The sequence below is a fragment of the Perkinsus marinus genome (genome assembly GCF_000006405.1).
Source record: "Perkinsus marinus ATCC 50983 genomic scaffold scf_1104296976014, whole genome shotgun sequence".
NCBI classification, from domain to species: Eukaryota; Perkinsozoa; order Perkinsida; family Perkinsidae; genus Perkinsus; species Perkinsus marinus.
Genome location: NW_003200561.1, coordinates 83,469 through 107,685, shown reverse-complemented (window position 1 = coordinate 107,685; position 24,217 = coordinate 83,469). Strand labels below are relative to the sequence as shown.

Sequence of the window (24,217 nt, the reverse complement as noted above, 5' to 3'; positions counted from 1 at the left end):
CAATAACAGCAGCATGGTCGTCCACTCCTGCAGATCACGGAATTCGAGGACATGATGGTTAGCAGAATACAATCAACAGTAAATAAAGCCTCCATGATACCCACCAGCAAACGGCCTAACAAAAACGCATCTCGTGGTTATGGAGGTAATCGGCGTACCTTTGATCGGCTTGAGTGAATGTGAAAGGTGTGAGCGGCTTCTCTGACACGAGATTCCTGTAACTGATCAAAAACAGTTAGTAGCCATTCTCGTCTACTATACCACAGCTCAGTTTTCGCATCACTCCGATAGCGATTAGTGATGCCTACCATGTCCGCTGAGCAGCGAGATGAGAAGGCCTTCTCTGTTCTGGGCCGCTGTGAACGTAGAAGTCTTCAGACCTCCGCGCCTGTGGTTGGTGACTTCGACCTCTTAGCCGAGCCCCCTCTCTACGAGCCATTGCCACCACTGGTAGCTGATCGATGTAGAACCGCAGCCTGAGCAAGTTGCACCGCGCTACAATATTTATGGTAATGCAATAGCTCTCCTAGGGGAAATCATTTCACGCTCCAATTTGCCGCCACTCAAATTCCAGGCTTACGGGTTTCTTGGTTGTGATCGTTCGCTCCATGAAGGATTCCGGGGTGGATTCTGGACGAACTGAGGAGCACAGAAGTCGCCCTTGAAGACTTCCAGAAAAGAATGAGATGAATTCCCTTACCCCAGCGTTGAAGTTGGGGCCCATGATATTCTCTTTGCGTCTGGCTGCTTCAGTAGCCCTCTCGGCCAGCAAGGTGGATCGTCCAAACCCTGGTGGAGCTGCTGAAGTGGCATCCAGTGACTGAAAGAACCCCCACAATGAAGTGGTGACAGAATAGTGAGTCCCTATCGGCGACTAGGCACGCCAAGAAGGACAATGTCAATGTGGGAGGACCCCTGTTCGGGAATGACAACTGACCTGTGCCGACCATGCATCTGCTAAAGATACCAAACTGTGAGCTCGTCGTAGTTTAGCGGGGGAACTCGCCGTAACCATGAAATGTCCGAAATCTGCGGTAGTAACCCATCAGCCCAATACAAAGGGGCATCATGACTCATGAAGACAATATGTTTACGGCGTACTACTGCAATATTCTGAAAGTGCATAGACGTTGTACATGATAATACCATGATACCATGCCATGTCCATACCATGATGGTATGGACAGGCGATCGTCTTCGCTCTCGCGTGACGCAGCCGACGTTGGTTTCATGATCACGTTGAATTTTTATGCTACATGTTTTGAAGAGCTTTTGAAGAGTGTTTTGAAGTACACAGCTAATGGTTACCTAACGATCTCCTGTTGTGAAAATCATCATATAGTTGAGGAATGGTGCTATTCTTCCCAAGAAATAGGGTGATTCAGTAGTCTGAGGCTCAGATTCCGAGCTCTACAATCCAAGTAGTGTTACCCGAATGCTTAAAACGGGCGGGCAAGTATTCTCCCGGAAAAATAACACGCAAAAATTCGGTGTTTTATGTGCAGGGTCCAGACCAGTTCTAAAAAGAGCCCTTACCCAGACAGCAATGAAGTCGAGGGTCCTCCAAAGACCTGCTGCGCGAGGCACACTCTCACGGAATTGTAAGTTGTCACGATGCGCTGAGCGGAGCGATTCGATTCAGAAATGGAATTTTTCATCTTGGGTGGAAAGGGTGTTGCAAGTGTTGGTAAGGTACAATGTTCCCGGGCTGGCAACGTATACGATTGTATTCGGGTGGTGAGGGAGAGACTTTTACACGTTTCCAAGATGCATTTCGGTCTTAGAAAGGTCACCTCCTCCAGGTGGGGCCGCTATGCCACCGCAAGACATGTCGCACTACATTATACTCCGTTTTCTTCCCCCTTGGGGAACCGACATTCTCTACAGCAATTATCTGTGAGATTGTTTGTACTTGCAGCATATTTTAGGGTGGCATAGCTGCCCCAACGGGGAAGATTGACCTTCCTACTTGACACTTCGCACACCTGCCACTTTGATTCTACTTGCGGCATATTTTAGAGTGGCATAGCTGCCCCGCCCGGGGAGGTTGATCTCCTTACTTCGCACACCTGCCACTTTGATTCTACGTGCGGCATATTTTGGAGTGGCATAGCTGCCCCACCCGGGGAGGTTGATCTCCTTACTTCACACACCTGCAACTTTGAGTCTACTAGCGGCATATTTTAGGGTGGCATAGCTGCCCCGCCCGGGGAAATTGGTTCGCCCTAAGAGCGAAATAAGTCTTCAGGAATTCAGCAGGGGTAAGAAAAGGTTGAACTCCGGGACCCGCCCTCTGGTAAAGTCTGCCATAATTCGCCCTATAAACACCCCCTCGATAGTCGTGGGGAGAAGTGACGAGAAGTTACCTTCTAGCTGGTGTGGCTCAGTAAGTTGAAAGTTTTTTCCCCTGAATGAGCAGTGACGGCCCTGATAGTGAGCCATCACTGTGTAAAGTGTCATTGACGAATGCGGAACGTCGGGAAGTCGATGCCAAGGGCAATCTGTTCAGTATCATCAAAGCAGTTGATGCGGTGGAGAAAGCCTTTGCCACCGGTAGGACTCTCATGGATCATATGGGAGGGAAGTTTGCTACTAGGCCTCATTGGAGACGATAGCTACGAGAAGCAGTATCAACTACTCCTAACACAGTACAAGGTATCTAGGCTCTGTGGATGCTGTTCTCTCACTATGATGCAGGTCATCACGACCGCCTTGACACAAGGCGCTAGTCCATTCGATGTGGAGAAGTTTATTAAGGACAATCACATGCAGGTGGGATCTTTTAGGAGCTCTGATGGTATTTAGATCACAACCAGGTCCACTACGCTAGAGTACGTTTGCTTGGCACGCAGTTGCCGGCCACCAAGATGTATCATAGCGGCGAGAAGGTATTAACGATGTAGTAGGGCTTTTATTTCTCGAGGACTGCGAATTTTCAGGGTTCTCCCGATACTGTACACATTCTTGACGCTGGGCAGAATTTTGTCACCTTAGTTGATTGCCTGAAAATGGAGATGGTAGTGTCTACTTCTGGTATGGTAGTATGGGGCCTGCTACTAGGTATCAGTTGACGACCTACTGCCTATAGTAAGAGAGCTCTGTGGCAGTTTGGCTAGTATATCCTCTTTACCTGTTGACTTCGATGCTAAGGTAGGTGTGCACAGTATTACTGGGGATCACTCGGACCCCGAACTTCGGAGTGTTAGGTGAACATCCAGAAGTGGCTTACCAAGCTCAACTCGATGCGTGCTACTGATAAGCTGTCAGAGGTGACCGCTGCCGGAGTCCTGTGAGGTCGAATTACCCTTCTTCAGGAGGACGCAAGACAATTCTCTTTGGAGCTGGATGGTGACTATGCGGCCTTCCATAAAGCAGTGCGGGACATACGGTGATTACCCAGGCTATCACCTCCGTCTGATGTACCCTTATTATCATACTTGACATTATTTTGTAGTTTTCTTGAAAGATGTGTCTTGAGCTGTTCATACTTGGGAAACCAGTCTGTGCATGGTGGAGGTCAATGGGATGAGTCATAACGAGCCTTTTTCTGCTCATTTGAGTGCTTCGACGGTCTTGCATCGTCGGTGTCGCCCTGCTAAGTGTCTTAGCGTTGCCACTCTAAAGCTAATCTAGTTTTTGAATCCATGGACGGACTGTATGAAGAAGGATTAGAGGAGTGAGTGCTTTGATCCCCCCACTGAGCTGGTACTGACACACTCCAGGCTCTCACCTTTGCCATTGGCCAGCGGTCAAGAAGGGTATCTTTCTGGTAGTGGAGGCGGTATCCTATACGATAGGTTACAGAGGATCTTCAGACTTTATACCACTGATTCCATGTATTGGGGAACCGTCGGTCGTATTGTAATAGCTCTGGCAGGTACTCTTTCCGTATAACGAATACAGGGCAGCTGGAGCATCTCTATTGGGGACCGAACATTCCACCAGAGGACGACTTAACTTTCCTCTCCCTCAATTCTCTTACTATGGCGAGTCCCTTCGATCCAACGGGACAAGCTGAGCCTGTTGGGATTCGAGTAACGACTGGCATTGATAGGATTATTGGAGGCTCAGTTGTGTAGGAATTGACGTCGGATACTGGCAAAAAGCTGAAGATCGATGACTTGAGTGAACGGTGGAAAACGTACACAAGAGAGGCGAAAAGCGGTGTTGGTATCAACTATCACTGAACTCCCTAGAGTACTACTTAATGGTCAGGAGAGGATGTGAGGCGAGAGAATGCTTTCTGGCGGCGCTGGAGGATGGCTCAACTTGGTCGTGGGGACCACTCTAAGGCTGATGATGACGAAAACAGTAGTACTCGCACTCCTGGGTTCAACATTGAATTCTACATTGACGTGTTTGAGACTGCTGCTTCCTGTTACACCTCACTGGCCAAGTCCTTCAGGTCCCCTCCATACCCGGGGGTCAGGGAGTAGTCTCAGCATCTTTAAGCGGCGATCTAGTAGGCGTTTGGGTTACATCGGGTACCTTAGGTGTCTCAACTTGCTTAGATACAATTGACAGCGAGCCGTGTGATGAGCGTGCTCCATTGGAGTACGGCACTGATGATAAACCCAGTAAGTTCCAGATTTATGGGCTCATGCATCATCGTGGTTTGGTAAAGCCTACCAGAACAAGTCGGGTTGTCGCAGGCCCCGACCAGGAGGCAGTTGGACGGGTATCGTCTCCTTTGGGAGGTTTGCAGCAGGTTTACTATAGGAAGGGTCAGCTCAGTTCACCACGCAAAGACACTGCTAGCTGTACAACTTCATTATAACTGTATTGGAAGTCAATTGCTTTAGGGGTGCATCAGCACGCCCGTCGCCAGAGGGGATTTACCGCTGGTGTGCCACCATTGGAGAGGTTGAAGTCCTTCGGCCCAGGGAGGAGGCCCTCGATGTATGCTGAGAGCCCCACTAGGTCTGAGGACGAGGTGGGATCGTCGGGATATCTCGATTGGAAGATCCATTCAATCTAGGCGGGCAGTACTCATGTTACACAGCAGATCATGGGTAAGAACTCCCTCATGTTGGAATATAGCGACTATGGTACGGGAGACTATAGACTACCCAGTTTCAAGGTGGGGTTTCATGATCCTTGATGGTTGCAGCTGAAGTAGGTACGGTATAATGCTGAGTCTGCATTGGGCCACAGTGATATCTCCCCTCTGGAGTATCGTGATCATATCATAGTCCGAGGCAAGCCTTCCATCGTGGGTGTACAAGACGCCTCACTCCCTCAAGTGAGCTCAAGCATCGACTCAGTCACAGTTGACAGACTGTCAGGTTCGCTGTGAGAACCAAATGGATGCAGTGACACTCGAACTGAACCTAGAAGATAGGGTCTCGGGTCTGATAGTCACTTTATACTACTCGGTCTTCCCTGAATGGGATGTGCTGGTACGACGAGCCAAGATGACTAACCCTCGGTCTGCCGCGTCACCAGTGGGCATTGATCGTTTCGTCAGTGTCACCACTGATTTTGAGGCTGGTAACTACTACTTCACACATTTTGGAGGTGGCCCCGTTGGCTACTGCAGTTGGGGTACGAAGGTTACTCTGTTATAGGCTCATGGGGGAGGGAGGGGCAGAGGATGAGCCAGGAGCTTTTGGCTGGCGCCATGACGATAGGGTCGACTCGTGGGGTGAGCAGCCACATGCACAACCCTATGGGTATCATTAGTAAAGGGCCGTATAACGAGGATGCTGGATACCATTGGGGATTCATATTCATGTGAGAGCCTTGCCTGACTGATCACGCTTCCCATTTTTGCCTGCTTTGCTAGGTACAGTGGTAGCTTTCTGATCGAGTGTGAGATCAACGAGACCAACAGGCTGAGGGTCAACGTTGGGTGGGTATCGTCACGTGGAGCATATTGTTATGTCTGCTGGTCTAGGTTCAACCCGATGACGTTTAAGTGGAAGCTTTTCCCAGGGGAATCACTGAGTACACCAGAGTCTCTGATCATTTTTAGTAGTTCGGGAGCTACTTCTCTGACTCACAAGTGCCACCGAATACTGCAGGATAGGATAATACCTCCGAGGTGAGGAACGTGGTGGTCCTGTGCTCGACTCGATCCTTAGATGGCGGTACACGCGGCCGCCTGTGGTATGCAATACGTGGGAGTCTATGTACTTCAACATCACTGATGATAGAGTAGAATAGGGGAGTTTGTGAGGCTTTAGAGTGTCCATGGCTCAGGTCATGCAGTTGGCTCGTCATGCTGCTGCAGTCGGGGCTGAGATGGTTGTCATTGATGATGGATGGTTTACTAATAGGAATGATGATACGAGAGGGTTGGGGGACTGGGAAGTTGACAAAGAGAAGCTCCCCCTTGGTATACCACATCTATGTAAGGCAGGATGGTGCGGAGGGGGTTCCATGTGGTCTTCTGTTTAGGTAACGCCATCAACCAGTTGGGTTTGGGTTTTGGTCTCTGGATAGAACCCGAGATGGCGTCCCCTGGTTGTCATCTACTACAGAAGTATAATGACTGCACATTACAAGCCAAGAATAGGCCGATGACTATGAGGAGGCATCAATTCCTGTTAGACTTTAGTCAAGAGAGGGTCAGACGATACGTCCTTAAGAAGTTGAGGTAAATGCTTATCATCAGTGGGGTGTAGTACAAGAGCTTGCCGAGGTCCATCCTATCGAGTTGCAACATAGCATATGTGAAGTGGGATATGAATCGTCATTTAACGGAGGCTCAGAGTGCTCTATTATCTGATGATAGACCCCAAGGGGAGACCATGCACAGGCATATGCTTGGAGTCTATCAGGTGAGGAGGTCAAGATATCAAGGTGACTACTTCTAATAAGGGTGCGGTCTCAGGTCCTCGACTCTATCACTTCCGAGTTCCCCCTGGTACGCTTTGAGACATGTGCAGGAGGAGGTGGCAGGTTCGATGCCGGCATGCTGTATTTTGGTCCCCAAATTTGGGCATCGGATAACACCGACGCCTGCTGTAGAGCACGTATACAATCGGGCCTCTCTGTGGGTTACCCCATGATTACTATGGGTAGTCACATTACAGCCACACCTAACCATCAAGTAAGACCCGTATGGATCTGCTGCTTCCTGCGATAGGTTCCTTTAGACTGGACGTATTCTCCCTGGTAACGTAAGGGGAGTCATGTCAATGCTTGGAGCTATGGGTGTCGAGCTGAACCTGATGAAGGCTGATGTCGAGCTCCTAGCGGAAATACGTGCTCTGATACACGTTTATAAGACAACACTGGACTTTGGTCTTCTGAGAGGAAATTTTTACAGACTGTGGGATCCCTTCGACTCACACTCGACACAGGTGAGAGGCTCCCAGAGTCATAGTCGCTGACGTGTCCCCACCTATGTAGGTATATGGTGCCGAGGTGACAGCCTGGATGCAGGTCTCAGAGGATCGGTCCCGTGCTGTGGTTATGGCATGTCTCCTGCACTTGAAAGAGGTCGGTTCATGATATCGGATGACGTATACGTCTAGCCAGCATTGGTTGAGAAAGTGGTATAGATCCGGCTCGGGCAGGGACTCACATACCGTCCATTCGTATTCATCAAGATTCGTCTCTTCGGACGGTAGAACATGAGCTCATATAGATACTCCATCCTGATCTGATAGAGCGTGTCGTTGCCGGCTTGGGCCCGGGAAAAGTTGTTGTTCATATCGGTCTGCTATCAGGTTGGTAAGATCATCCCAAGGCTTCAATTGAAGGGTCTATCAGAGGATACCCTATATGACATAATAGATCTCGCACCGAGCTCGTAGGTATTCCTTCAATCCTCCTCATTATCAATGATGCCTCTACAGATACGTCCGTAACCCACAGACTCTACAAGTTGTGTGTAATCCCGTACCGGTGTCCAAGTTCAGTGGTCTACAACTTAGAGGTGTCACTCTCATGAAGGCTGGCTTACCACTCCAATTCCTATTCGATGGGGATTGTAGTCTATTCGAGATCAGAAGTGCTGCCTTGGGCCCCCGACCGGGACCAGCTGGCAGTACCGACTTCAGCAGTCTCACGGGAGCTCGGAGTCAGGCCGCCCTCCATCAGCATTATTGAACTGCCCCTGTTTTTCTGTCATCACTGCTTATTTGTAGTAGACAATTTCTGGAAGGGGCTTATGCATGAGTACCACCGGAGGTTTCTCACTGATTGTGTTCTCTATAGAGTCATGTTATGTTTGGCGCCTTATCTGTGGTGTTAGTGATGCTTCTAACATGGGTCGTGGCAATCCTGGGGATTCCCCATCGGTTCGGTATGGCGACCTCTACCCTTAGTTGGGCGTTTAAAATTGTCCCTTCCCTTAGTGTGGCCCTGTACCCGAAATGGAGAGCATTTCTGAGAAGTCTGAGGGGTGAGAACGTCCGACAGGGGGGCTCGGTCTTCCTATACTCTACAACGTGCTTAGGACCAGCAGCTCATCATTAGAAGAATATGAGAGTAAGCATTGTATCGGTAGTGCTGCGAGCGGTATCATATACGACCGGAACCAGCGGATATTCAGGATCTACACAGCTGAGACCTTGTGAGGACTCGAAGCCTGTAAAATTCGGCACCGGCGTATTAGGTATACATTTCGTATAACAACTACTGGGCAGTTGGAGCATCTGTATTGGGGGCCTAAGCTTCCACTAAAGGATGATCTCACATTCCTCTCCCTGAACTCTCTGGCTATGGCTAGTCCATTCGATCCAACGGGACAAGCAGAGCCTGCTGGCATACGGGTAGTACGTCGATGGCTGCGTTTACTGTCACGCTTTGTTGAGATATATTTCATAGGAGCTCACGTCTGCCTATGGGAAGCGGTTGGAAGTGGAGGATCTCAGTGATAGATGGAAGACCTATAGTCGCGAGGCTAAGAGTGGTATAGGTGGGCCGTGCCATCGTGGCTGAGGCTCGGGGTTGGACTTTTCCTGATCGACAGGTGAGGACCTTAGACGAGAGAACGCCTTTTGGCGTAGATGGCGGATGTCTCAGCTGGAGAGGGCTGAGATGGAGAAGGAGAGTGAGCGTGCTCCTAGCGGTAGATGGTACTCATGCTTGGGCTCCCTCAGGTGATCAGAAAGAACTCGGAGTGGTGACCTTCGAGGAGTCCCCTCAGAAGTTATCAAGCTGTGAGCTGTGGCTCGTATGGCTCTTGTGGAGCATTTGAGATGTTCGTGTTAGGGAGGCAACAACACGTCAAACCCAGGCGCGGTTCGTCATGGGGATCACCGGCCTATGGTCGGGCCACGACCATGAGGGCAACGGCTCGGAGGGCCTCGGCTTTTGTGGGAAGACCTCCGAGTCCGACACGATCTGAGGACGTAGCTTACTCGCGTTCAGTAAGGGGTATACTTGCGGCGTCATCCTGCAGGCTGGCCCGACCCACGTGTACCAGCAGATCATGGGTAAAAACTCCCTTATGCTGGAATACAGCGACTACGGTACTGGCGACTACAGACTGCCCAGCTTTGGAGTAAGGCCCTACTCAGTAATGCTTTGAGTAACGTTATCTACTCTATGAGGTTCGATACAACGCCAAGTCGGAGCTAGGTCACAGTGAGATCTCCCCCGTGGAGTATGTGGATCATAAGATAGTACAGGGGAAAAGGCCGATATCTGAGAAGCCTCACTCGTCACTACCTCAAGTCGGTCATTAGGATGATTGACATCATCGGGAGCTCAAAGGTTACAGGTTCGCTGTGAATCGGAGGAAGACTGTATGACCCTAGAGATCGACCTGCAAGATCGAGTCTCGGGGCTCACTTTGACGCTCTACTTTACTGTCTATCCAGAGTGGGACGTTATTGTGCGGAAGACCCGAATGATGAACCCCTTATCCTCTGGATTCCCTGTTGGTGTAGATCACTTGATGAGTACTACATGTAACTTTGAGTCTGGCAACCATCACGTTACCCACTTAGGAGGTGACGCTTACAATCAGGGTCTGGGTGGCATCATGAAAATCATCAGGTTCTTGGGGTAGAGAGGCTCAGAAGATAAGCTTTCAGTTGCAGCAAGGAGCCATCCGTATCGAGTCTACTCGTGGGGTGAGCAGCCATATGCACAACCCTATGTGTGTCATTAGCAAAGGGCCGTATAACGAGGATGCTGGATATCATTGGGGCTTCATGTTCGTGTAAGTCGAGGGGAGCTCTTCGTGTTCGCCGACAGCGTGTGCTCTACAGGTACAGTGGTAGCTTTCTCATTGAGTGCGACACTAACGAGACTAATAGGCTCAGAGTTAACGTGGGGTAGGAGACGCGTACAGGTTTCCAATACGGATTACTACCTGCCTCTGTGTGTAGTTTCAACCCCTTGACTTTCAAGTGGAAACTTTATCCCGGAGAGTCCATCACTACTCCTGAGACCATAATGATATTCAGTAGCTCTGGGGCTACTAGTCTCACGCATAAGTTCCACAGGATATTGCAGGATAGGCTAATCCCATCTCGGTAAGTCTCACATCAGTTCGGGTATGGTTATAGCGAATGTATCAGATGGCGCTATACGAGGCCACCAGTGGTGTGTAATACGTGGGAGTCGATGTACTTCGATGTCACTCACGACAGGGTAAGGGTATATGGTGGCTACTGTGGCATATGGAGGGGTATGTGGATCAGGTCATGCAGTTGGCTCGTCATGCTGCTGCTGTCGGGGCTGAGATGTTAGTCGTTGATGATGGATGGTTCACTAATAGGAATGATGATACGGGAGGGTTGGGGGACTGGGAAGTTGACAAGGAGAAACTCCCTTTTGGTATACCACATCTATGTAAGGCAGGATGGTGCGGAGGGGGTTCCATGTGGTCTTCTGTCCAGGTAACGCCATCAACCAGTTGGGTTTGGGTTTTGGTTTATGGATAGAACCCGAGATGGCATCCCCTGGTTGTCATCTACTACAGAAGTATAAGGACTGCACATTGCAAGCCAAGAATAGGCCGATGACTATGAGGAGGCATCAATTCCTGTTAGACTTTAGTCAAGAGAGGGTCAGACGATACGTCCTCAAGAAGTTGAGGTAAATGCTTATCATCAGTGAAGTGTAGTACAGAAGCTTGCCGAGGTCCATCCTATCGAGTTGCAACATAGCCTATGTGAAGTGGGATATGAATCGTCATTTAACGGAGGCTCAGAGTGCTCTATTATCTGATGATAGACCACAAGGGGAGACCATGCACAGGCATATGCTTGGAGTCTATCAGGTGAGGAGGTCACGATATCAAGGTGACTACTTCTAATAAGGGTGCGGCCTCAGGTCCTCGACTCTATCACTTCCGAATTCCCTCTGGTACGTTTTGAGACGTGTGCAGGAGGAGGTGGCAGGTTCGATGCCGGCATGTTGTATTTTGGTCCCCAAATTTGGGCATCGGATAACACCGACGCCTGCTGTAGAGCACGTATACAATCGGGCCTCTCTGTGGGTTACCCCATGATTACTATGGGCAGTCACATTACAGCCACACCTAACCATCAAGTAAGCCCACCCTGAATGAGGATTTGCATCGTCATACGAGACATTCTCCTCTTCAGACTGGACGGGTCCTGCCGGGAAATGTGAGAGGAGGAATGTCCATGCTTGGTGCCATGGGCGTGGAGTTGAACCTTATGAAGGCTGATGTGGAGCTTCTTGAGGAGATCAAAGCGTTACTGCATGTCTATAAATCAGCAATTGATTCTAACCTTCTAAAGGGGAAATTCTATAGACTTTGGGACCCTTTTGATATGCACTCGACACAGGCAAGTCATTGGAGTGTCTAGCTCTTGCTGGATGTGCGTTGGCGTAGGTATTCGGTGCGGAGGCAACAGCCTGGATGGAAGTAGCATGTGACAGATCTAGGGCTATCGTGATGGTGTGCATGTTACATCTGAAGGAGGTCGGGAAGGAAACTCTTATTATGGATGGTCGTATCGGCTTATGTGAGATTCTGCTATCAGGTTGGTAAGATCATCCCAAGGCTTCAATTGAAGGGTCTATCAGAGGATACCCTATATGACATAATAGATCTCGCACCGAGCTCGTAGGTATTCCTTTGATCCTTCTCATTAACAATGATGCCTCTACAGATATGTCCGTAACCCACAGACTCTACAAGTTGTGTGTAATCCCGTACCGGTGTCCAAGTTCAGTGGTCTACAACTTAGAGGTGTAACTCTCATGAAAGCTGGCTTACCACTCCAATTCCTATTCGATGGGGATTGTAGTCTATTCGAGATTAGGAGTGCTGACCTGGGCCCCCGATCGGGACCAGCTCGCAGCTTCGACTTCACTAACCTCCACTGAGTAGTGTGAGCGCCTCAAGTGGCTGCATATCTCTTGCCGGCCCGTTCTCGTGTTACCTTAAACGTTGTCTACTCCAAGCTCATTGCTGTATCTGCTGGCCTTGAGGCCAACCTAACTTATCATGACTAAGTGTGGATTTCTCACCCGTTCATCAGTATGTCTTTTTAGCACTTGCGAGCCGGGTTGTTAATTCGTGGAGACGGCTTAGCCATATCCGCTTGGAGTGCCTTCCGGTGGCGATTTGTTCAACTCCTCGTGTGGTGAGTCACGTTCTGGAGGACCATCAGGTCCGTCGTTACTTGGGCATTGTGCTGCTCTTAGCCACGCAGTATGCGGGAGAGGTTCGTCACCTACTTTTACTCTAATTTTACTGTCGTATAATACGAGCCGCATCGCACTCGGAAATACTAATGCGGCATTAGTAATGTCTGGTCACCTTGTGCTCATTAATTCTCATGTCCGACTACCGTGTGCTCACCAATACTCATTTCCGGCGACATTGTGTTCACCACTATCCATGTCGTACCGCCACGCATCCATCCGTGTGCATGTCCGACTACTGTGTGACCATCTGTGCATAGGTCCGACCACTGCGTGACCATCTGCGCATAAGTGAAGGAGTGGACTGCATTATCTTCAGCCTTCCTAACTCTAAAGCAGCTGGTATAGATGATCTACCTGTCCAACTCTTCAAAACATCAGCGGCGGCAAGGGTTTGGATTATTTAGCAATTTTGGCAAGGGAACGGAATACCTTCAGGCTGGAAAACGGGAAAACTAGTGATGTAATATAAAAAGGGGAGTACTAGAGATCTTGCCAACTCTCGATCAATAAGCCTATTGTCTCATTGTTATAAAGCTCATCGCACTATTCTATTGAGACGGATCCAAAGTTCAGTCGATAAACGCCTCTTAGCTATGCAACAAGGTTTCCGTCCCGGTAGGAGCTGCAGTTCCAGATCGTATCATAAAACTCATTATGAAGATATATCATGATGCACAAGATGCTCTTTCCCCGCTTTTGCATGTTGGATTCAATCTTCCGTAGAGGGTCCAAAGCTGACGATGGCATTCCGGTATTCGGTAGACGATTAGCTGACTCGGGCAATGCTGATGATGTAGCACTACTATCCGGAACGCTACGAGAGCTCAGTAGTCGGCTAGCATCACTGAACTCGGCAAGCTCTTCTGCTACCAAGCAGATTTCTCTCCCGAGAACCATGATCCAAATGGTTAATAAGGCTGATAAAACCTCAGCTACTACTGAGGAGGACATCGTCAACCGTATATCGTCTTCACACGATCGCCCAACGTGTGGCCGACCTTTTCCAACCAAGCGAGGTTTGAATATCCACATTGCACGTTGGTGTACTGGTGACCCTTTTGAGAGATCTCGCAAGAGAACACTAGCTGATCGTTTAGTATCCAGCTCTAAAAGCGTGAGTCTAGCTGGAAGACACCCTGAAGATGTGATGCTGAACGGTGTTTCTTCAAGTAAAACTCACGATTTAGTCTATCTAAGCTCGCTAATCTCAGCTGACTGGAGTCATCTGCCTGATGTTAAACACCGGATAAAGATAGCTCAACAGAAATTCAATGAACTATGCCATATCTGGGCAGATGCTACTCTGAGCCATACGGTGAGATTAAATCTGTATTTGGTTCGGGTATCCACAGTTCTACTATATGGTGGACCACCATGGGTGGTGAATGCTGGTTCACTGATAAAACTATCCATCAAGCTCTCCGAGGTTTCCACATCCGCAGTCTTGCCCGCATTGTCAAAACTGACCCTCAGGCTGTACAACATACTTCAGGACTACCAGACATAATGAGGTTGTTATGTCAAAGACGTTGGTTATGGCTGGGACGTCTCCTACGCATGAACAAAGATGAGGTTGTATCGCAAGCCTTTCGAGCATCGATTTCAGAAGGTCCATCTTATCCGTCTTATCATACGGGTTTCTTATCTTTATGGCTTATCTTATCTTTATGGGGTATATGCTCTTGGGACTACGAAACCACCATGATTATGGTCGAAGCTCGTTCTAGTTGTGAAAGTCAATTTGATGTTTGCTTTGATTCTGCAGTCGACCTTTCTAACTTGTATTATTTCTGTTATGATAGCTTGCTCTTATAGGGCTGATGCCGTATCATTATAATATTATCTGTGCATGTATTATATGTCCGACCACCGTGTGACCATCTATGCATATATCCGACCTCTGTGTGGCCATCTATGCATATGTCCGACCACTGTGTGGCCATCTATGCATATGTCCGACCACTGCGTGATCCTCTATGCATATGTCCGACCACTGTGTGACCATCTATGCATATGTCCCACCATTGCGTGACCATCTATGCATATGTCCGACCACTGCGTGATCCTCTATGCATATGTCCGACCACTGTGTGACGATCTGTGCATAAACCACCTTGTGTTCATCAATGCTCATGTCAGACCATTGTCTGACAGTCAAACCGCCTCGTGTTCATCAACACTCACGTGTCTCGAGTTATGTATGAACGCCCTGTTCCCATCAACGCATATCTACCTAACTTGCATTCTGAGTCAGAATTTCTGGTGCCCGACCACTCACTATTGATCAATACCCATGCCATTCCCGAGCAGATTTCTTGGGGCCACTTGGACATCAAGAACGACAAGAGCGGCGTTGTTATTATTTGTGATAGATAGCGAGGTCGTTACACTTTTGGATAATCCAGTGGAGAGAAACTAACTAATCACCAAATGATGGTGCTGACACTGTCAGCCATCCTGTCAGGATGGTTGATGATGTTCTTCGCTTATTTGCGTCAATCATTGATCAGATGCAGGGAAACCCTCTCACATTACGTCCCTCACTGGATGCATAAACTGCTCCATCGCAACTATCACCATGTGGGGGCTGACGCTCACTTCACACTGAGTTGCTCGCAGCCAGAGGGTTAGGTGTGGTAGCCTGTAGGCCCTCAGCTCGGTCAGCTGTGCCACCTGTAATGATCCCTATCAGTATTGATTCTCTCGACGCGGTTGTGTTTCGTTGGCGATATTGTTAGTTGCTAGAGAGCGTATGAGGATGACATCCAGCTTCATTGCCATCACTTCGGACAGAGTTTGTGCCATTTGGAAATCTTAATGTCGAATGGAATCACTCTACTAGTGTTGCCAATGTGATTCCTGCACTCTTGTATATGTCATCCTGGCATATCGCCTGTACTCTCCAATCTTCGTGCATATGCGTATGAGTTCAATAGACTGGCTGCTTGAGGTCACCCTCAATGAGGTGGACATTGCCATCATAACCAACCTCTAGGATTAGTCGTAATCACTAGGTAGCTACTGTAGCTTTTTTGATTCTGATAATCTGCGTGCACACCTCGTGCCTCGCCATGGAATCTTCACGAAATACAGGGATACCCCCGCAACCATCTATACGCCTATACCAGGCTTCGTGTCCCTTCTACCCCCATTGCTCGAGATGCCTGGTACGAGGCTGCCACAAGTGAGTTCCCCGTGCCAAAAAGGAGCCATTTTGAATGGAACTTCTGGCGCATCGTACTGCCGTGTCGTAATCAGAATGACTTATTTGGCTCATCTCCTGGAGCTGGAGGGTACTCAGCCAAACGAGGCTTCTGTGCGGCGTTCGAGAGCTACACCCCACATTCCCAACGGACTGTCCTGCTAACACCCTCAGCCGGAGCACGAATTCTAAGTAGGCATGTTTTCTGCCGTGCCCGATTCTTCCACTTCAATTCTCAGGCGCGGTCGGAGAGCTCTCTACCGCGGATTTGCCGACAACATGTCCACCGTTCGAGTTTTGGCTCTTGAAAAAGCTGGATAGAAGCGTGTGCGTGTTCGACTACTGGGTGCGGGTAGGCTGCTGTCTTATTTCCCCTGCGTTCATTCATATTATTCGTCCACTGACTGTGGAGTCCCGAGACTGATCTATGTCAGGGTTCGCAGAGCTGGGATACAGAAGGGATATTAAGCGACCTTATACTGGCGCGGGCCGAGGCCGAGGCTGTCACCGTAGAAAAGGTCGGCCCCTCCCAACTAAATACAACTGGAAATCAAGATTCTCTGAGCGTGCAGCGTGTTGTCTCAATACGTGAATGAGGAGTCTCTCTCTCGGGACAAGCCCGGCGTGTCTCACGTGTGTGTGTATCTATTGTGTGTCGTGCTCTTATAATCTATCGCTCTTCTTTCCCTAGTTATGCCAAATCTATTAGTAGATCGATAATTAAACCTCGTTGTGTTCACTTGCATCGTGGGGGAAACAGAAATGTTTTTATATCTCCTTATCAACTCGGTACACACAAATGCGCAAACCGATCATTAAGCCAGATGACTGACTCACGAAAAGAGAAAAAAGAATGAGAATGAGAAACATGATAAGGGGGATTTGTCATATTATATCCTGACAACCGTGGCGTAGCACGGTAACGCTACTGCTACCATCGGTAACAGAGACTCGATAATGCCGATCGGCAATACGACATAGTTCGGGATGAAACGTAGTGCAGATGACCTGAGGTTAGGACTGGCCTGTACCCACAATTATAAACTACCTGTGCCGGTGGGCCGGCTGAAGGGTTGGAAACAGTTCCTACTAGACGAGCCACAGCCTCCCGATATCTGATGCATAAGAAGCATAAAGGTTTCCCAATGCATGGACGAGTTACTGAGGATCGAGGGCGGCATCAATCTCGTCGAATAGATAAAATGGTGGTTGATCCGTCTTCTGCATTGCGAACAAAAGCGCAACTGCAACCTGATCTCATCCAGCTCCGAAAGAACATTGCCGAGATATGTAACCTTATGATGGCTCGCGCAACGTACCACAGTTTTCTGTCCTCCACTAAACTCGTGGATTCTCTTCAATCGGCATCGGCTCCGGGAAAATGTTACTTCCAGAGCCACCCCGACATACCTCCCATACACAAGGGCATAGCAAAACCCGACTCGCTTCCATCAAGAGCTTACTGCTCCTCACAGACCGACGGCGTCGTGCTATCGCTGTCTTCATCGTCTTTCTGAATATGCCTCCGCTTGAGCAGTTTCATCCTCGCATTCCCATCAGGCACCTGAGGGAACGAGTTACCCAGTGGGGAGGAGACGGCTCAGAACCAGTATAGAGAAAATATTGGAGAAGTTCTCGTCGATCTGGGCGAAACTCTTGACGACATTGTCCTTCTTCTCAGCATCGAGATTTCTGATGAGATCGTCTATAGCCGCCTAACAGGATACACATAACGAGTATCAGCCCATTCCGGGATCAGGGCTCTCACCTGCTCTTCGTCCATCTCGCGTTGCTTCTGCAGGAGCTCTTCATAATGGCCGTTAAATAGCCCGAACCTAGAACGAATGAATGCATACCGAGAAACGGCAGCTTCTCATGATGAGAATCTCATCCCACTGCTCCGCAGCTTTGTTATTTACACCGCCACCAAATTTTGACAGATTCCTAGTGCACCTCAAGAGCCTTCTCCGCAACGTTGGTGTATCCTGAGGAGAAGCGTTCAATATATGACGCCGTTACAGTCAACACAACAGCAAAGCCTTACCTCAGTTAGGTCTCGGATAACTCCATCGAGGCACTCCGTTTCAGGTTGGTGAGCTATGATATCATCCAACTTGGTTCCAGCCAGGGTACGCCGTTCCTCGCAACTGAGCTCGTCTTAGTTTCATAAGGCTCACAGGCATCAGCACCTACACTTTCAGTTCACTCATCTTCTCCTCATGTGCTCTCTCGAGAGTCGCGACCTCGGCCTGGTGGTCAGCTACCTCAGCCTCTAAGTCCTCCACGGACGTGCCTACGCAACATGGCAATTCCAGTGATGTACCATCATGCTGATCTACATTTCGAGGACTGTGCCTCGCGCAATTCTGACAGCCTTTCACTATTGAAAGCAAGCTCCTGCTCAGTCTCAGTGAGTTCGCTAGTGAGCCATTTGATTCTCCTGCCAACAAACTGCCATGTCGCTCGAAAAATATTTCCCACTTCTCCTCATCCAAGGCATCCGGATTCGCGTTCGCAGTTGTCGAGGTCGCGACACGCAATCGCTCTTCAAGGGATTGCATTCGGCCCTCGACCAGCACGACCAAACGTGAGCGGAGTTTGTCTATAGCGCTTTGACGCTCAACGACTTTCCTACACAGGGAATACCTCTCGGCTCAATGGCGATGGGATGGCACAAGAGAGAAGCATCACTGAAAGATTTTCGCCAATTGCAGCTTCTTCTTTTCAAGCTTTTCCTTGAGGATCTCCAGCTGAACGCTGTCGGGGTCGTCGGGCTCTCTCACGCTCTCAACCGTGTGGTCTAAGCGGGGGTACACCGGGCATTCCTGCTATGCGAAAACCCACTGAGTTCATCCGTGATTGCGGCAATGTCCCGTGCCAATGAGTCTCGCTCGGCACTGTATTCTCTCGTTAGTCTACAGCAATGACAGGAGTATACAACTATTGTAGGCTCAGTGTAGGGCTACCTCGTTGCCGAGTAGATACTATCACGCAGTCTCTGTCTCATATCTCTGAGTTCCGACAGCTCTCTGGCCTTCAATGCTTCAGCCTAGTGAGGCAGAATGCATCAAGTGTCACCATTCTCGAGCGTTTCCAACCCGAAGACTCCGCTGTAAGTCCACTCGAACGCCAAGGATCCTGTGTTTGATTTCCTCTTCAACAGAGTATTCCGCCATCAATTTAGCAGTTGCGTTCTCCAGCTCAGTCTCCCCTGACTTTATGTCATCTTCAATACTAGAAAGCTTTTCCCTGAAAGCATGGAAGCTCATACCCAAACGAGGGATACCGGACTGGAAGGCACCATTCCTTTAGTCTCGTATATCGGCCATCATCCACGAACCCTCCCTCGAGCGACCCTGAGCGGATCATCTCGGGACGTGGCGGCTATAGACTTGCCTCTCGTGTTGAAGATATCCCCTCCACGAGTGACTAAGCTGAACTCGTGATTGTTCAGGTGTTCAGTTTCACCATCGGCAACCAAGAACCTTCATGAAGACGTTTAGATGAGGATAGAGATGATATACTCAGCGTCGTACTTGCCCCAAACCTCTTTGACCGCACACTCGGCCCAGTCCGGACTCTTAATCACATCTGTGAGTAGGAGTGAGCCAACTGGGCTCAGCGAAGGCTCTGGTGCCATCTCGCGGTCCCCCATCTTAAGAGACACTTCTGTAGTGTGATGCCTATGCGGGCTGACTACAAGACCTCACCCGCGCCAGATACATGAAGGTAGCCCTCAATGGTTTGCCAGTCTCGGCCTGCCTCGCCTTTACCAAGTCGACGCATTTATGCATCACTTCTTCATCGTCTACGAGGATACTGTACAGCTGGTGTCCCGCTGTTATCTCCACAGCTAAGCGGTATTCCTGAACAGTGATTGGACCCGATTGAACACCGTGCGCAATGATGCATGGTTCTCACTTCGGGCACGCGTATATGCTCGAGCAGTAATCCTCGAACTCCCTCGAGATTCGCTTGCATGACAATATCATATCTTGAGTGCTCGAACTTCATCCATGCGTCCGAAAACCTTGCTCACTTACCCTCCCCGAGTCCCCGGTGGGGTGTCTTGCCAGATGGCGTCCAGCACGATATGTCTACTGTTCCGCAGCTCCTTGAGCCTCGCCTCGGCAGAAGAGATGATCTAGAGGTACATTCACGGTTCAGGGTGGACTTCCATGTCGGCCACCCTCACTCTGTTAGTTCGTCTTGTCTGTCCGGACACCTTCAAGGCCTCAGCGTTCAAATCTCTGAGTTCTGCTTGTAGCCGAGCACTGTTTTCGATAATATCCTCGATTTCTGCCTCGCACTTGTCCATGTCATGCTTCATAGTAGAATCTATACAATGAGCGGAGTGTTGCGCAGTCCTCCGCGGCTCTTCTATACTTCTAGGGGATAAGTGTTATGGTCGGATTCGAATCGAGACACGCATTCCAGTCCGCTACTCCTCGGGCGTACGTTGACGTTTCTCTTCCCCGATTGCAAGCCGCTGTTTCTCCACGAGCTCCTCAACTTCCTCATATCGTGCCTCCGAACGTGCCAGTCTGTGTTCCAACGTCACTTTTTGTTGGGAGTCTAGGAGCGAGCTAGAGGGACTCTTCTACTCAACAAAGTCTCCACTGGCTTTCGGTACCGTACTTGGAGTCTGTTTCCTCTGTCACGAGCTTGCTATGGTTCCTGGTTAAGTCACTGACCTCCGCTCTGAGCTCACTGAGAGGCACCACGTTAGTATCTCACTCATAAACCAATATGAGTGGGGAACAGAAGCAGCCAGAACCATCTGTCTCACAGACAGTTTGGCCGAGTGGTCTAAGGCGGTGGCTTTAGGCGCCATTCCGAAAGGGCGTGGGTTCGAACCCCACAGCTGTCACTAAAATTCCTTTGCAGATTTATTGCTTCCATTGCTAGTTATGACTGATAACTCGTTAAATATTCCCGGACGTATGATATCAAATAGGAAGCCCATCAGTTCTGCTGCTTGTCGGATCCCAAAATGAGATGGTAACACTCACCGGAGGCGCTCCTCATCCTCAGCCAAGCCCTCCCGCTGCTGTTCTATTTCTTCTGCCAAACATCGAGCCTCCTGCTTAGTGCTTATCAGTTCACCACGTATCGTACCGACCTCTGTATAACCTCGTAAATACGCCATATTATACTGAATGCACGCTACTGCTGACTCACTCGTTAGTTCTCCTCCCTCCTGCATCGGGTAACCGGCGGAGAGTTCTGCATATTCGATCGAAAGCTGGCTCCGATGTTGGTTGAGTCTTGACACTAGAGGAAGTAGTGGTGTTTAAGGTCGCGTATGTAACGGTTCCTAACCAATCGTAGTATGTGCTTCAACCTCCTGGCGGAGTGTGTCAAGTTGTCCTTTCTCCCTTGTGAGCTCCTTGGTTATACCCATAAGCACTGCACGCTGGTCAACAAATTCACGCTGTATCCTCGATGTCTACAACAACACAGGGGTGACTCGAGACAACTTTTCCAAATTGGTCTGAAGTTCTCAACGGTGTTGACTACAAAGCTATGGATTTCAATTGGTTTCTGGAGTTATCGGTGTGAGACCCATATGGATGGGCCAAACAACATAGGATAGACGGACTAACCTCGGCCTCTAATTTCTCTATTCGATCTTTGTAGTGCTGCCTCTCTCTATCAGCGATGACAACCTCAAGTGCCGCCTTCTCATTGAGAATATTTTTATAGCTGATAAATGAGGATTTCGAGGATACCATTCCGTGAATGTGTACTCCTGCAAATCCTTCTGATCACAATCGAGTTGTTCAAGTTTCCCTCGTATCTCTTCAATGATCTCTGCAGTTTGTCTTCGCTTCTCATTAGTTTTCTCGATCACTGCCAAAGACTCCGCTCGCCTGCGACACATACTCCTCATAGCGCTTCCCTCAAGTGGTGAGGGGCGCCGACCTCAGATCATAGACCCGTGTCCCCGAGACTTCCTTGAGCAGATCGAGCCGTTTGGCATCCGATACCAGGGCCAGTGATGTGACCTCACCCTGCTCTACCACATAATACCTGTGATAACAAGAAACCGTATAGGTCCATTTGTCCTACGACAAACTGAGATGAACTCACGTTCTGTTCTTAGTGCTGATACCAGCAGCTTCCAACCAGGTGTTTACTTCGCTTTTCGTAGCTTGCTTGCCATCCCAGTGATATCTGGTGAGCACATCGCGTCGAGTTATATCCTACCACCAGTACACGTCGGTTTTGAGTGTGATTGTCCTCCTCAAGGCAACCTCTGTCTTGTCGATAGGTATGCGACCATCACTGTTATCAAGTATCAGCTCGACGTAAGCTGAAGTCACTTGCCGTCCATGACCTACCATACAGAATCGAATTGAGAACACCACTGGCCAGTTCAGGGTACTTTGATGGAGCAAGGATCTCCTGTGTTGCTCGGAAGCGATTCTGTCTCCTCCCAGGGCGAAGCGGATCGCTGAATATCTGCTCATCCTTAAGCTACACACAGATGCTCAAAATGATTCCTCACATATTGCTCTTGCCGCTACCATTGAGGCCTACGAATACGTTAACACCAGCGTGGAGGTCGACTATGCTAGTCCGGTCACGATATGTCTTGTAGCCTTTTATGGTCAACGTTTTTAAATGCATTATAAGACAGTCAATGCAACTAAGGACAAGTATGCTATCGTTCAGGGTCGACGATGAACAACTATTATTCGATTTTGTAGTGATTGACAAACACAATACCACTTTTGCAGGAACTTAGTTGGAATGTTGCTGCCCACGATGGACTTGAGTAGCATTCGAAATGAGGTAACAGTCCAACACGGCTACTCCTGTCCTCAAGAGATACATCATAGCCCCGATCAGCTATAGGGCATATCCCTGAACGGAAAGTACTGCAGATCACCTAGGAGGAAGGGACAGAAGAGAACAGAAATATACAAGCAGTGCTTTCTAGGCGGGCGGATGCCCTTCTGAACAGCTCCAATGTCGGCGTCACCATTCCCTCTGGCATGGGCCTGGCGTCCCGCCTCTAACAGGGCGACATCGGCAGACATAGCTCGAGAGTATCCACCCTTCCTATACTGCCCGAGCTGAATGCTTAAGGTAGCTCATCGGGAGCCCTCACTCTGTTGTTGGTTGTCATCGATCTGCACAGTTTATTTCGCTGATTGTCCCTTGACTCCTTTCTAGCGGTGCTATTTGATGGCATCTCTTGGAAGAGATACTCATTCCGCTCAACAGTGGATGGCGAAACTATGGAGTGCGCGGCCTCCGCAAGGCTTGGTGCCATATACCAAGCACAGAATATGTAGGACATAACCCACTGCAACACACAATTTTCAACAGGCCCTGTGGCGCAACGGTAGCGCATCTGACTCCAGATCAGAAGGTTGTCCGTTCGAATCGGGCCGGGGTCATTTCTAAGGCAACACGTTCCACGTAGAATCATGTGACTGGCGGATATATTAGAGAATCGTTTTCAGTGAACTAACAAGCTTAATATCATCATACCGATAAGTAGACCTAATCCATTCTTCCACGACACGGCCTACCCCAAGTTGTACTCCTGTTCATCCTCTATGCCCTATAGCTTATCTTCCTCCTCATCGAGACTGCAGCGTGTATCATTCAGCTCTCAAGTCTCCTGAATCTATTTCATGTGAATGCCCATCGGTAGACGAAGCCTGCTTGGCAGTTCCCGGCCAGCCTGGAAGTGAGACGGACGGAATTTGCAAAGGAGACGAGTGGTAAATGCGAAACCAAATGTTACTCTCTCAGCGGTTCGGTTGAATTCGAGCCACAAGAAATGAGCTCAACAACTACTTGAGCTATCGTGGAGTGTATTGCAGTGAATCTTTCCGGCACAATTCTAAAAAGCAGTTCAGCACCCACCGTAAAGTCGTAAAGTCTTTCCGTAACACGTAAACTGCTAACGATACGCACGCCGTAACGTAAACCGTAAAAAAACCTTACGCTACCCATCTATAACTCGTACTCTCGAGTATTCCACTTAAGTCCTCCTTTTCAGCTGTGCATACTATTACAGCGTACAAACTCCCCTCCACAAAATGGTGTCACTCTTCCCGACGAGCTGATTCTGGCACCAAAATGCTCCTGAGAGTTCCATCATGGAACTTCCATGTGCTCTGAGACGGCCTTGCCCGGTACTTTGACCAAAACCTCACTGACAGTAGAAGAAGCAATAAAGACCCAGTGGCAACCAGCGACTGCATCTCGCTAGAGCCTCGTTGAGTTCCCTCGTCTGCTCTTCCAACGAGGATATATCTCCGTCCGCTACCATTCACGAATACTTCAACACTAGAATGGTAGGCAGATCTTGCGTTCCATGAGCAAGTCCTTCAAAGTGTTTTACTATATTTCTTTTGATTATGAGCTGTGCTAGCCGATATGAACGACCACAGTGATGCATTATTA

General features: G+C 49.1%; 5 protein-coding genes and 2 non-coding genes across 7 annotated transcripts; 4 read left to right on the top strand and 3 right to left on the bottom strand.

The window, feature by feature from the left end:
* Positions 1 to 2,411: 2,411 nt before the first annotated feature.
* Pmar_PMAR007487 (Alpha-galactosidase C precursor, putative) lies at positions 2,412 to 8,058 on the top strand (the record flags this gene model as incomplete). Its single annotated transcript, XM_002764874.1, has 28 exons — positions 2,412 to 2,553; positions 2,597 to 2,655; positions 2,698 to 2,772; positions 2,817 to 2,888; positions 2,940 to 3,017; positions 3,061 to 3,150; positions 3,207 to 3,269; positions 3,315 to 3,388; positions 3,878 to 4,034; positions 4,080 to 4,170; positions 4,216 to 4,311; positions 4,512 to 4,577; positions 4,803 to 4,933; positions 4,979 to 5,080; positions 5,120 to 5,242; positions 5,286 to 5,517; positions 5,568 to 5,733; positions 5,786 to 5,851; positions 5,897 to 6,043; positions 6,084 to 6,156; positions 6,202 to 6,352; positions 6,400 to 6,598; positions 6,644 to 6,782; positions 6,836 to 7,054; positions 7,101 to 7,307; positions 7,357 to 7,446; positions 7,677 to 7,759; positions 7,806 to 8,058. The coding sequence occupies 28 exons, from the start codon at positions 2,412 to 2,414 to the stop codon at positions 8,056 to 8,058; spliced, it is 3,444 nt and encodes a 1,147-aa protein (XP_002764920.1).
* Positions 8,059 to 8,274: 216 nt separating this feature from the next.
* On the top strand, positions 8,275 to 12,343 carry Pmar_PMAR007486 (Alpha-galactosidase C precursor, putative). The gene is made up of 22 exons (XM_002764873.1): positions 8,275 to 8,353; positions 8,408 to 8,524; positions 8,567 to 8,723; positions 8,779 to 8,869; positions 8,924 to 9,004; positions 9,054 to 9,113; positions 9,166 to 9,305; positions 9,356 to 9,457; positions 9,507 to 9,629; positions 9,677 to 9,908; positions 9,955 to 10,120; positions 10,170 to 10,235; positions 10,290 to 10,436; positions 10,482 to 10,554; positions 10,605 to 10,755; positions 10,803 to 11,001; positions 11,047 to 11,185; positions 11,239 to 11,457; positions 11,514 to 11,720; positions 11,768 to 11,857; positions 11,919 to 12,001; positions 12,048 to 12,343. Exons 1-22 carry the CDS (start codon positions 8,325 to 8,327, stop codon positions 12,262 to 12,264), a joined length of 2,889 nt encoding a protein of 962 aa, XP_002764919.1. The 5' UTR covers positions 8,275 to 8,324; the 3' UTR covers positions 12,265 to 12,343.
* Positions 12,344 to 16,558: 4,215 nt separating this feature from the next.
* Positions 16,559 to 20,120, bottom strand: Pmar_PMAR007485 (myosin heavy chain, embryonic smooth muscle isoform, putative; the record flags this gene model as incomplete). Its single annotated transcript, XM_002764872.1, has 22 exons — positions 16,559 to 16,618; positions 16,726 to 16,815; positions 16,839 to 16,905; positions 16,953 to 17,041; positions 17,110 to 17,200; positions 17,254 to 17,354; positions 17,398 to 17,505; positions 17,559 to 17,625; positions 17,687 to 17,775; positions 17,835 to 17,937; positions 17,984 to 18,083; positions 18,130 to 18,230; positions 18,272 to 18,421; positions 18,482 to 18,590; positions 18,635 to 18,705; positions 18,757 to 18,839; positions 18,889 to 19,039; positions 19,327 to 19,445; positions 19,501 to 19,656; positions 19,712 to 19,784; positions 19,834 to 19,934; positions 19,986 to 20,120. 22 exons carry the CDS (start codon positions 20,118 to 20,120, stop codon positions 16,559 to 16,561), a joined length of 2,214 nt encoding a protein of 737 aa, XP_002764918.1.
* A 460-nt stretch (positions 20,121 to 20,580) lies between these two features.
* On the top strand, positions 20,581 to 20,660 carry Pmar_PMAR007484. The gene has a single exon. It is a non-coding gene; the product is annotated as a tRNA-Leu (tRNA).
* Positions 20,661 to 20,802: 142 nt separating this feature from the next.
* Positions 20,803 to 20,966, bottom strand: Pmar_PMAR007482 (hypothetical protein; the record flags this gene model as incomplete). Its single annotated transcript, XM_002764871.1, has 1 exon — positions 20,803 to 20,966. A coding segment is annotated over one exon (164 nt), but the record flags the coding sequence as incomplete, so codon positions are not given.
* A 273-nt stretch (positions 20,967 to 21,239) lies between these two features.
* Pmar_PMAR007481 (structural maintenance of chromosomes smc3, putative) lies at positions 21,240 to 22,836 on the bottom strand (the record flags this gene model as incomplete). The annotated part of the gene is made up of 9 exons (XM_002764870.1): positions 21,240 to 21,284; positions 21,397 to 21,496; positions 21,541 to 21,663; positions 21,716 to 21,823; positions 21,884 to 21,967; positions 22,010 to 22,130; positions 22,179 to 22,255; positions 22,302 to 22,442; positions 22,721 to 22,836. 9 exons carry the CDS (start codon positions 22,834 to 22,836, stop codon positions 21,240 to 21,242), a joined length of 915 nt encoding a protein of 304 aa, XP_002764916.1.
* A 291-nt stretch (positions 22,837 to 23,127) lies between these two features.
* On the top strand, positions 23,128 to 23,199 carry Pmar_PMAR007480. The gene has a single exon. It is a non-coding gene; the product is annotated as a tRNA-Trp (tRNA).
* Positions 23,200 to 24,217: the final 1,018 nt, after the last annotated feature.